The sequence below is a fragment of the Nycticebus coucang genome, chromosome 13 (genome assembly GCF_027406575.1).
Source record: "Nycticebus coucang isolate mNycCou1 chromosome 13, mNycCou1.pri, whole genome shotgun sequence".
Taxonomy (NCBI): Eukaryota; Metazoa; Chordata; class Mammalia; order Primates; family Lorisidae; genus Nycticebus; species Nycticebus coucang.
In genome coordinates this window covers 97,988,133-98,000,765 of record NC_069792.1, presented here as the reverse complement: position 1 = coordinate 98,000,765, position 12,633 = coordinate 97,988,133, and the positions used below count along the sequence as shown (strand labels likewise).

The following is a 12,633-nucleotide window of genomic DNA, read 5'->3' as shown; positions in this document are numbered from 1 at the left end:
GGAGCAGGGAGCAGGTGGGCCGCACACTCAGACTGCTGTGCCAGCCCCGCTCCAGCCAGCTGCAGCTGCACTGTTGAGCCTCATGCGCTGCTTTCTCTGCTTATTTGCTTAATCTCTGAAATGGGAACCATGCCTGGCTGGTTTGTTTTTATGTGCAGTTGCTTAGGAGACAAAATAATTGATGTGGAACCAAACTAAACAAAAAAGTAGTAAAAATCAAAGTAAAGCTGTAAGAATCATTATCCAGTCTGGCTGATCCCAGCTAATCCTAGGGCATTGGGCTAGACTCTGCCGGGCATTGCACCAAAGTGCTCTTCATCCTCTTTCTGATCAAATCTCCTTCACAACCTTAGAAGGTACACACAGGTAGACACGTGCGTTTCACAGATGGAGACAGACCTCCCAGAGAAGTGAGAAACTCATCTAACATCACAAAGCCAGCCTGTGGCAGTCAGGATGTCACAGCCCGCTCCAAGGCATGTCTGCAAACCCTTCCTCAGCTAAGGGAACAGACATCTGGTCTGGAGAGGAGGCACCTACGGAGCACTCATGGCACAAACCAGACAGTACATTATTCCACCAGGGTGCACACCAGGGTCACATAGGTAACCTCTCTTACTCCTAAACAGAGACCAGGTCAGTGGGTGATCGTCTCATATTATGGGAGGGAGACTCCAACTCAGAAACATTAAAAGGCTTAAATTCCCCCAGTGCTGGGATGCAGCCTGTGTGCTCCACGGGCTGTCCTGTCACCCTTGAATAACAGTCCCTGAAGCAGACACCCTCTGAGCTGGCGGGAGTCCAGACAGTGTCCTCTCCACACTGTCATTCACTTTATAGGCAAGGATACCGGGCCTCAGAGGGACCAACGCATATGTCCCAAGATACATATTGTGATTAAGTTCTTCCAGCCCTTTTTCCCAGACATCCACCATGGATGTTTCCACTGTATTTCTGCTCAATGTACTGGGGGACTGTGTTTGAGTTAAAAGTCTCCTAAAAACAAGTGCCAGTTGGAGAAAATAGCCCATGTCCCTAAACATGCATGTCTCCAGACTAAGTTAAACGAAACTGCTTTGGAGTGCAAGCACCACTTTGGCCTCTTTGGTCCTCAGTTGTAAAGTGGGGGAAATTAGCACTCCCCACACAGGACTGTCATGATGTGAAATACCAAATCAGGTAAAACTTCCAAAAATATCATGAGTTTCCTATACATGTACTGAGATCGTCAATGTTACCGCCATCATCCTCCCCACACGATCGCGGTGGTGTTGGGAAATCTTGGAAACAGGAAGAGGATTAGATTCCACACCTTGTAAGGTTCCTGTCTCTGTTTGTGGTTGCTCCCTAAGCAGGGCGTGGCCATCAAATCTGAGATGTGGGAGTGCCCCACCTACATCCCCCACCCCCTGGCCTCCCCATTTCAGGGCAGGCAGGGCGGCACCGCCTCTCTGCCTGAGGGCTGCCTCTGACTGCCGGAGACGGTGTCAGTGTTAGGAAGCAGGCACCAACACCCCAGGACAGCCCCCTCAGCTCCCCAGCTCCGCCATCCTGAGTCACCTGCTCTTGTTTAGCTGTAGACGGCTCCGACGGGTTCGAACTGCAGATGCCGTGGTGCTGACAGCACTGACCGTGCTGCCTTGCTGGCTGCCTTCCTTTCCCTGACTCACTTCCCAACTCTTGGTACCAGTGCTTTTGAAATAAAATAAATATACTACTCTTTCTTAAACATGTCTGGGTGTACGAAGCTAAACTAAAACACCAGAGTCTGTGGGCTCAGCTCTCTGAGCCTCCATCTTCCCATCTGTGGAGAGGGAGCAATGACCAACTCGCACCTGTCAGCCTTTGAGTGCTTTGACTGCCCTGCGGTGAGGCAGCCGGCACGTCGTGAGTTCCCAGCTGTGCCACAGGCTTACAGTGCAGTGATTAAGGTGGGACCGTCCTGGCTGGATCAAGTCCTCGCCCATCTCTGGGTACCTCTGTGTGACGGGTGACTGTGGGTCCGAGCATCTGTGCTCAGACAGGCTCCCCAGTGAGGTCTCCCTGGCCGTGAAATGTGCTGGAAGATTCATTGTTGGTGAGAGCAAATTTATGACTAGCAAAATTACGAGATAGAGTCTGAATAAGACATTTACAAATGCCTGTTATGCATATGTTAAGTCCTTGCTAAACAGAGAGTAGTGAATAGTATTATGATAATGTGCGCACATTGGTATAATGTTCATTATACTGATTACATGTACACCTACATTGGTTTGGAAACTAAAAACAGAAGATGATTTTCAGTCTCATAACACAAAGTTTCCAAACCGTCCCCATTTTTTAAGATAAAGAACCTTCGGCTTGGAGGGGCTAAGTTAATTCACGGAGTAAGTGTTTTACTTTCTTCCTTACGAAGGTACAATTACATGCGGTTCTGAAGCAGGTGCTTCGGGGAGCTCTGCCCAGCGTGTTACTCGGATAACCACACAGTATGGTGGCTCTAAATTATCCTGGCCAGGGAGGGGGTGTGTCCCCTCTCCCTCAGCGTGGTCCTCCCAGCCCATATCAGCAGCATCCAGGGACACCTGCTGTGGCTTAGAGGTTCGTGTGGTCAAACAGCCGCTGGCTCTGTCATGGTGATGGCTGTGTGTGTCTCGTTCATCACTTTCTTTCACTGCACACAGGCTTTCAGCTGTGTCTCGTTTAGTGAGGAGGGAGAGATGTCTGACTTGAGGGAAGCTAGGGTCTCCTATGGAAGAAGGACCCACGTGGAGGTCATTTCAGTCTAGCTGAGTAAGCGCCGCATAGAAATAAGCACCAGCTGTGTGGGACGCGGCAGGTGAGCAGGGTAGGTGCGTGGGAAGGCGGGAGGGGCAGGCAGGGGTGGCTCCTGGAGGACGTGACCACTAGGATGAGCTTTAAGGATGACGAGCACTTGTCTGTGCAAAGGAGCCAGAAGCCCTGAGGTGGCAGCAGCCCTGGGAGGAAGGGGCGACCCTGAAAGCGCAGGTGCAGGGCGAGGTGGCCAGGAGGGACAGGTGCACCCAGCTGTCTGCACACCCAGTGATTCCACACTGTAGCCAGCAAAGGCTTCCTGATCACTCACAGGTGGGACGTGAGGGATGCTGAGGAGCAGAGCCCACCCACGCAGCAGTTCCACCCAGAACCGCGGTGGGTGGGCAGAAACGTGAGCAGGTTGTGGACAGGGCGGCAGAGGGTGCTGCGAGGTGAAGTCCTGAGTGTGGAGGAGGGCGTGGGAGGGATAGGCCTGAGGTTAGGGTGCTGGGGAAAAGGGATTCCAGGCACCTGGGCAGGGCCCTCCTGGCTCCTGGGTTCTCTCTCCCCACCTGGGCAAACTGAAGCCCCTCCCTGTGCTGACAACCCTGCCCCTGTCTTCTCCATCCCTTGCCAGACAGCCCAGCTGCTGGCGTGTGTTTGCTGGTGGAGAAACCAGGATCGTATCTTGACAGTAGGCTATGTTCAATATCACTGTCTCTCATCCTGTTTCTGGCTAGTTTCTTTACAGGAAATAAAACAAACGGATGAACAGACTAGTTTCTGTTTCTGCTGAACAGAGGCAGTGGGGTGAGGGGTTATGCATCAAAGGGCACTTCATACAGCCAGGAAGATGAGACAGGACAGCTGACTGCAGGCCTTGCCATGTGCTGAGGGGCCCTGAGTCCCATGCCGACCAGAGGAAGGCAGGGAGTGGGGCCAGCCCAGGGGCAGGTGGCACCAGTGTTCAGGGCTGTGAGGTCTCCTCTGTTGCCTCAGCTCACACTCCACCTGATGAACCTCTGTCCATTTGTCTGCCCGTCCTCTCAGCTGTGGGTGCGTCCCTGTGTGTCAGGATGCTGGAAAGGACAGGACAGCCTTGCCCTGACAGAGTTTATGCTCTAGTAGGGAGACACTCTGAAAAGCGAGCCGATGTGCAGGAAGCCAGGGCAGGGGAGGGAGGAGGCAGAACATGTTGTGAGGCAAGTGCTGGAAAAGAGCCCAGGGTGTTTCGGGGTGCAGGTCCGGAGGGGGGAGAAGCAGCCTGGCAGAGAAGGAGGGAGCTTGCAGCCCTCACATGAGGCATGCGGGGAGCTGGGCTTCGTCCAGAGCATCCGTACTGGGCCAGTAGCCTCCGTGATGTGCTAGAGACGGCAGCGAGGTCTGCGACTCTCCTGCTCTCAGGAGCCCTGGAGCTGCGGGATGGGTGTGCAGATAGGTAATTCCCTGCAGTCTGCCGTGCCCAAGGTTGGCCGTGTGTACCAGGAGTGGACGGGGCAGAGAGGAGGGCCTGAGGACCCTACAGACAGCGCAGGGAGGTGCGTCTGTCATCTGGGGCCCCTCCCACCAACAGAAGCAGAGTGAGACAACAAAGCGTGTGGTCCTATGGGTGTTGTGGAGCCTGCGAGTGGCTTAGCTGGGAGGTTCTGTCACCCATGGGGCTGCCGTCCAGCTGTTGGCCAACATTGCCGTCATCTCTCATGCTGAAGATGGCAGGGCACAGGCTCCACCCTGAGCTCACTCAGGCAGCTACTGGACTGAGGCCTCCAGTGCCAGCCAGGCCATGGTTGGAGCCACCCTAGTTTCTTTCCACATGGGCCTATCCACAGGGTAGCACCCAAGATGGCAGTTGGTGACCCCAACAGAGTGAGAGTTGAGAGAGAGAGAGAAAGCCTGGGAGATACCAGTCTGTGTAGGACCTGGTTGAGCTCGGAAGTGACTGACCATCACCTTCACATAAGGGCAGGGGAACTTAGCCCCATACCTTGAAGCGAAGAGTATCAAGGACTCTGTGGATACGTTTTAACCACGGAAGGGGATGTCTGGAGACTGGGAGACTGCTCACGGTTTGGGGAGCCAGGTCCCGCAGGGCTGAGTGTGCTGCAGGAGGTGTGGGCTTTATTTGTAGATTGTGTGTGAGAGAGAGGGAGAGAGAAAGAGGTGTAGAGATAGAGGGTGGGAGAGAGAGAGAGGGACAGATGTGTGCACGTCTGTCCTGTGTGTTTAACACCACAGCCCCTTTAACTGTTAATTTGTTTATATGTAAAGTTTTTAAGTTAAGGGGCTATGATATTCAAGTGGTGAGAGGCAAGTTTTATTTCAGAAGTGTGGGTAACCCTGTGGAGAAGTGGGGGTAACGCCTTGGTAGGTGGGAAGCGGGGTTCGTGGGACTCGTGGCAGGCTGCAGTGACGTCACTGGGGGCTTTGCTGCAGTGCGGTGACGTGGAGTGAGCCCTTTAACCGGACGTGCCCTTTAACTGGAGCTTGCTGGGGCCTCACTTTAAAAGGGATAGGGGATGCCCAGGCTCTGTCTGAGGCTCAGCCATGGAGCCAGGGCAGGGACGGCCCAGCGTGGCTCTGGGAATGTTCCCTAGCAGGCAGTGAGACCTGGTACCTGGGCAAGCGCTGCTTCAGCCACAGAGGTTTTAGGTTCCAAAGTTCCTAAAACTCATCCCCTCTCCCTCTTTTCCTTTTCAGTTCGACCTACAGCGGATTGTGATCTACTGTGACGCAAGACATGCAGAATTGGAGACATGCTGTGATATCCCCTTGGGTCCGGTGAGCAAAGATTCTTCCGCAGAGGCTGGGAGTATGTGGGCTCCAGAGAGGGGCTGTCCAGGGCTGAGGAACGGTGGTCAGGGTCAGTGGGACTTCCACCAGCAGGACGTTGGTTCCAGTTCCTGGTCACACACAGTGTGATTGGGTGGGTCAGCTCATGCAGGTCCCCCGAGGGGATGGCTGCAGTCTGGGCCATCGTCATTGTGACACTGATGATGGTGGCTGTGTGAGGAGACCCAGCTCTGGGAGGGTGTCCCTGAAAAGGCACTGACCGTCAGGCGCTCAGGAGGAGGAGGGGGCCCTGGACTGGCCAGAGAGGCAGGGAGGCCAGAACTCGGACAGCCATGAGACCAGCTTTGGCCCCTGTGACTCTCTCTGCAGACTCTGTTCTCAGGACCCCCCCTTCCCCTGTTCAGGCCCTCTCAGGGCTCTTTGCCAAATCCTAGTGCCAAGGTTCACTTGAAAGATGGGGGTGGCAGTTGTGCTTGTCCTCTGAGGCTGTGGGGTGGAGTCCACACACAAACAGCCTGGCTAGCCCAGCCCCAGGACATGGTGCCTGCTCAGTCAGGGAGCCCTTCTCAGAACGGTCAGGGCACACAGGTATACAGCAGGTACTTGGATTTGGAGTCAGACGGACCTGGCTGTGGAGACAGAGGGGGGAGGGAAAGAAGAAAGAGATGAACAAGGAGGAAGAGCAGAGAAGGAATTCTTGAGCACCGACTAGTGCAGGAGAGAGGTGGAATTTCTTGTGTTGTCTTGTTAATAATGCAAATGCTTTTGTCCCCAATCTACAGAGCTGGACACTGAGGCTCAAGGGTTCTTGCAGGCTTCTGAGTCAGCCCTATGAGACTAGGCCAGCCAGGCTTCTCCTCCAAGTCTTGGGAGGGCCAGAGACCTGTGGTCAACTGCAACCTCATCCCTCCCTCTGGCTCAGGTTCCCTCACCTCCTGGTTCCCAGGAAGCTCCAGAGACTAGCCTCTCCCCCCACCACTAGGGAGTGTTTGGTGGGTGAATAACCAGGTTCTGACCTACAGGGCTTTCCTTCCAGTGCCAGGTGACGGTGATGACAGAGCCTCCACCTCTGCCTCAGCAGCCTCTCACCCCAAGCAGTGAGCAGCTTGGGTTTTTGAAGACCATCAACTGCTCCTGCCCAGCCGGAGAAAAGGTATCATCGGCAGGGCACCCTCAGTGCTGGGCGGGCAGGGCTGGAGGGGGGGCAACACGAGATTTTCCCATCATGCATGTGGTCTACACGTGGTCTGCGCACGTAGGATGGCCCTGGGCCCTCCGTGACTTCCATCCATCTCAGAGCACAGTGCTCTCCTGAAGTTAATAATAACATATTCCTGAGGTTTCTCACTCTCTTCCTTGGGCCACATTCAGTCTCACCACAAGCCTGAGGCTGTGAATTAATATCTTTTCTCTAGGAAAAATAATCTCTTTACCATTTGAGCCTAAAGAACGTAAAAATTAACACAAGGATGGCAGGCAGTTGCCATGTGCTGGAAAGGTCTCCGTGAAGTCCGCTGGGCTGACAGCCCAGGCCTGTGGTCTCCAGCATGAGGCACAGCCCCCTTTGTCTTCCCCTCAGCTCTGTTACTGCACTAGGGACAAGGGACTAGCAGATGAAAAGATGACCTGGTGGTGGGAGTTACCAGAGGGGACGTTCTTTAGGCCTTCCAGTGACTGTTTTCCTTCCACAGCCTGGCCTGGCGATGGGACTTGGGTCCTTCCTCCCTCCCGTCCCTCCACTGTACTTCACACCCTGCCTTTCTTCTTTCTGTTCAACCCCAAGATCCAGACCCTGGGCACAGGGAGCCCTGTAGGGGCCCTCATTCACCTGGTCATCAGCGTCTGGCCGACCTCTCCTTGCTACAGGAGCAAATCAGAAGCCAGCTCAGCCATGCTGCCAGCTGAGGGCTGTCACTGGACAGCAGGTTACAGGCCCCCAGTTAGGGACAGGGGAAAGGGGGAGCCAGGGCAGGTGCACACAGCACCTGGCAGTGACCCCTCCTCCAGCCACCCCTTGGCAGGCCAAGGCCACCCCAGCCAGGCTGTTGAGCTGGTTCTCACTTGTCCATGAAATAACGGAAGCGGCTGTCAAAACCCACATCCACTTGAATCCTTGTTTCAGGTTAAGAATCATAAATGAGAAGGGTAAGGGGTAAATGTCATGTGAGTTTTCCACCGTGCGCTGGAGCGTGGCCAAATTCAGCTCTGCCCAGTCCTGGAATTTTCCTCACAGGCCTGTCCTGGGTGTGTCCCACCCAAGGTTCCTGAGGCCAAGCTGGCCACCACCTGCCTTCCAACCCCGTGGCTGTCTAGTGACCTAGGTGTGGCTTGGGTACCCTCTCTTCTGCTGCCACCCAGCTGACCCATGCTGGGCCGGCTGCCCTCCCAGATGAGTCCCCCTCCACTTCCCTGACCAGTGGCCAGGCCAGGCCAAAATGTCTTCTGGTGCCTCAGAGGGGTCAGGACCATCCTGCCTCTTGGTGTTTACCTGTGCAGTGCCCACCCCCCACCCCTCCCCCACCTTTACCTGCCTGAGGCCTGCTCTTCTTTTAAGACATCCCCAAGGGATCCTGCTCTGAAAGCCGGGTCATCTGTCTGATTCCCTCCTCCTCCTTGCTCCCCTCTCCCACCTTCCTTCCCTCCCTGCATTCTTTCCTTCCACTACTCACCATCCATCCCTTCAATAACTGTATTTAGCACCTGCTGTTTCCAAGACATTCTGTCCCCTTTTCCCTCCTGTGCTTCTATCTACCGTGGCAATTACCACATTGGCATGAACATGTCACATTGTCCTCATGTCCACCAAATCTCCAGTTCCAGATGGTAGAGACTGAATCTTCCCGTGTCTGGCACAGGGCGGGCCGTTAAATAACTACATCATGGCTGAACTGAATCATGGCTGATGGAGAGTCAATCAGGATGAAGTGATGGACGGACGGGCACATGGGGGAGGGGAGGACAAAGGAATGTGCCTTTCTTCCTGTTGACAGGACAAGGGTTGAAGGTTATCGGTCACCTTATACATCCTCAGCCTTGTGCCCATTTTATAATAACCCAGTCCTTTCTTCACCAAGTCATTCCTTATTTCTGACCGTGGACATTAAACACTCGCTGTCCACTGTGCATTGAGGGTTTTAAAACAAACAGGACATGTGCCTCGAGAATCGTACAGTCTTCCCTCTGGTCAGGGAGCCAGGAGCTCTGAGGCCTTGCTTAGTCCTGGGGAGGCCTTGTCACCCTGCTGGAGAACGTCCCAGGCACACTGGGTGTGGAGGTGGCCTCCCTCCCTCTTTCCCCAGGAAGGCCACAGGGAAGGTCTTCACACCTCAGGCAGGTGTGGCCTCCGCCTTCTCAATCTTCATTTCTACAGAAAATGCCACCGGCGGGCCTAGAAGCTGCAGAGCTCTGACCACAGGCAGACTTTGTTTCCAGTGGTTTCGATCTTTTGTGCAGTTACAGAACATTTTGATTATTCGGCTAGGTCAGCCTGATGCATCTTGGGTCCAGCTTGTATCTCTATAACCAAACATCAAGATGGGCCTGGACTGTGTACACAGCAGTGACATGGGAAGCGCGGCAGGTCAAATCCTCAAGCACAAATATTTATCCTCATTTGCATGTGCAAATGACATCTGTGAATTCCTAAGTGTGCAGCTGTGGGTAGAGTGAAGTTGTCAGCAGTCAGCGTGTATGTGGAGAAGCACGGAGAAGTGCCATGTACACCTTTAAAGGTGTACAGATCACATCGCCGTTCTTTTCAGTATGGCCGTATTTACATGAACCCACAACTTACAGATCACATTTTTAAATTCAGTAACAAGATCTTTGCACATTTTAAAACCTTAACGAGGTTTACATTTTGAGATAGGTTGTAGACATGGCCTGGCTTGTGGTTTAGTGAGCAATAATTACATGAACCCACAGCAAGCAACAAGTCTCTTTTTAATTGAAGTTATGGTATAGTCTAGTAAAAGCCCATGGTTACCATTTTGTTTTAGATATTGACAAATCATAATTGCATATATTTTGGGGACACAAAATGATGCTATAATAAATATATGTATACGATGTGGACTGATGGCATCAAGCTAGTGTACGGACCTGTCACCTCAGATCCTTGTCATTTATTCCTGCATCTAACTGCAGCATGTACCCTTTCATGTTTTGGATCAGCAGGTCCCTGGCTCAGACCACATTTGTCCCCCGTGGCACTCTGAACTCTGTGGCCCCTGGTTAAAGCACTCTGCCCTCAGCTTTTGCGTATTTGACTTTTCCACTTACATAAGTGAGAACTCCTGATGCTGCCATTCTGAGCTGGGGTTTGCTAGCTTCTCCCCCTCATCTGCTGACAGCAGTATCTGGAGGCCATCCAGGCTCCCAGGGATGATCCTGGCCGCTTCCCTGCACGGCTCTGTGAGCAGTACTTGGCCAGCTCCTGAGCACACGGTGGGCAAGTGCCTAGTGATGAGAACAGGGGGAGTCAAGCCAGAGCCTCACTTGCTTTTTTTTCTTTCTTCTTTTAGGGTGAAAAGGGCTTGGATGGCCCCGTGGGACTCCCTGGTCCAAAGGTCAGTACTGGCAGGCAGCTGGTCCCACTCCTTGCTCTCTGTGTGGGACAAACCGTGGTGTGTGGGACTTCTGTCCTGCTCGCCTTAGTGCTTGCTGAGGTGGAAGGGTAAGAGCGCGTGGCATTAAGTCTGAAACCCATGAGATACAGAGAATCTAGACACAGAGTGAAAAGTGGGGCGGGAGCAATACAAAAAATAACCAGTTAAAAATGAACAGCAAATTTCTAAAAAAAGAAAAAGAAGAAGACATCAAACCAAGGGCTCATGCTTTTTTCATCTAAACCTATATTGGATCAGCTGGTGAGATGGCAGATCAGGGTCCAGTCTTGCCCTCAGCCCGTGGTGGACCCTGTCTCCCCTTCTAGATGTTGCTTCCCCTCGGCCCCGTCCACCTTCCTTCCCAGACTGTTGGGAGGGTCCAGTGTGCTCATGGACTGACTTGTTATAGAAACTGACCCTGGCTGTTGTGACAGGTGACCCTGGCTGTTGTCAAAGCACCCTTATGTCCCTAACCTCGAGTGCCCTCAGGATGGCATACCTATCTTATGGGGAGTGGGGGAGCCTGAGTCCCAGAGAGAATTGATGTTCTCTAGTTTAGTGGCAGAGCTGGCGTGTGAACCTGGGCTTCTGATTCCTGGGCCATTGGGTCAGTGGCTGGGACATTCCTAAGGAGGAGCGTACAATGCTGTCATGCCCTTGCTTTCTCAAGATGTCCTGAGTTCCTGGAATTGTGACACAGGAGGGATGACTTAGGTGCTTCCTCCTCTCCGGGGGTGGGACATGTGGCCTCATGATGCAGTTGACAACAGTGAAATCAGCTGTTTCTAGGGCCCTGAAGCCAGAGTGGCCCCAGGCAACGGTGTGGGCCTGGGCTCTTCAGGAGGATCTAACCCAGTGTTGTCTCTGGTCTCAACCCCTCAGGGAGACATAGGAGCCACTGGGCCTGTTGGTGCTCCTGGACCCAAGGGAGAGAAAGGTGACATGGTGAGTCGAGCCCTGTTCCTCTGTGTGTCGGCACTGAATGGCTCTATGGTCCTGGCACCCAGGACCCCTGACAGTGCAAATCAGCAAGTGTGGGGATGCCAGGTGACGTGCCCCTGCCTCCCTTGGGAGGAGCCCAGGCTCCTCCATAGTGTGGCGGCCTGCTGGACGTGGTCCTGTGGCTTCTCTAGGCTGTCCCTTGCCCAGAACTCTGGGTTTCCAAATCAGCACATTCATAGGCTGCAGGCTCCACCTCAGGCACGACTCACTGTGAGTGCAGGGTCCTGAGCAGCCTCACCCCAGATCAAATTGGGGTATAGCCTCCTTGCTGAAGCCCAGAGGCTGTGGCTCCTGCCCAGCAGGGCGGCCCGTCCAAAGGAGAGCAGGAGGTAAATAACCCCGAAGAGCAAAGGCCTCTGAAGTCTCCCAGAGGCATTGACTTTGAAACAGCGTGTGGGGAAGTACGAGTGGAAGGCTTCTTTAGAGACAAAGGGGGATTGGGTGGTAAGAAGTGAAGATGAGCCTGTTCGCCCTGAAAAGTGAGAAGCAGAGCCATAGGCTAGCTGGTTAGCTAGCACACCAGACAGAACAAGAACCCAGAACAGCTAAGAAGAACGCTCTTGGGGTCAGAAAACAAAACAAAGCCTCACTGACTGGCCACAACTACTACCTGTGCAAAGGGGACCTGATTTAGCTGGAGCAAGGGATGTCGTAAGGGGTCGTAGAAACAATAAAGTGATTAGATGGAGGTTGGTGGAGGCCAAGGGATGGATTTACTATCATCAGAGTCAAAGGACTTAACAGAATCAGGAAAAGTGACTGTGAGTGATGCCCTGCTGAAACCCTGGTCACCCCTGGGTGACTGCACCCCAGGCCAGGTCCTCTGAAGAGTGGCATTCAAGATGTAACTGGGGCAGCATTACTAAAACGATTTAGCTGAGGCAAGGAGCAAGTAAACCAGGAAACAGCACAAACAATTCCTGGAATGGGAATGTTAATATCCAATATCCAAAGTTGCTACAATATCTTACCTAAAATGTCCAGTTTTCAGCAAAAATGGTGACTTGCAAGGGAACAGGAAAATGCCACATACACAGGAAAAGAAAGCAGGTCACAGACAATGCCTGTGAGAAGCCATCTACGTTGGATTTAACAGACAAGGCTTTCAAAGTAATCATTATAATTAATGTTCAATGAACTGAAGGAAACCCTTCTTAAAGAAGTAAAGGAAGACATCACATCCCATATATAATATCAATAAAGGGGTAAACATTAAAAGAACAAAATAGCTGTTCTGGAGTTTAATCTTATAATAACTGAAATTAAAAAAAAAAATCACTAGACCAGCTCCACGGGCGCTTTGGACGGATGGAGAAAATAACCGGCATTCTTCAAGATAGGTCCATAGAGGTTGTGTGACTGAGGAGCAGGGGACGTGATAATGAAGAAAGTGAGCCACTGGGAGACACGTGGGACATCACTGATGGCACCGATATGCACCTACCGGGAGGTGAAGAAGAAGAGGAAAGGGCCTGAA

At 52.9% G+C, this 12,633-nt stretch overlaps 1 protein-coding gene across 4 annotated transcripts in view; it reads left to right on the top strand.

The window, feature by feature from the left end:
* COL22A1 (collagen type XXII alpha 1 chain) overlaps window positions 1-12,633 on the top strand; it is a 269,693-nt gene that overhangs the window by 73,546 nt on the left and 183,514 nt on the right. For all 4 annotated transcript variants that reach the window (XR_008373874.1, XM_053559196.1, XM_053559195.1 and 1 more), the window contains exons 8-11: window positions 5,455-5,535; window positions 6,584-6,700; window positions 10,071-10,115; window positions 11,037-11,099. Coding sequence is in view for 3 of the 4 variants with exons in the window: in XM_053559196.1 (XP_053415171.1) it covers window positions 5,455-5,535; window positions 6,584-6,700; window positions 10,071-10,115; window positions 11,037-11,099 (306 nt within the window). In the remaining variant the exon portion in view is untranslated. The remainder of the gene's footprint in view (window positions 1-5,454; window positions 5,536-6,583; window positions 6,701-10,070; window positions 10,116-11,036; window positions 11,100-12,633) is intronic.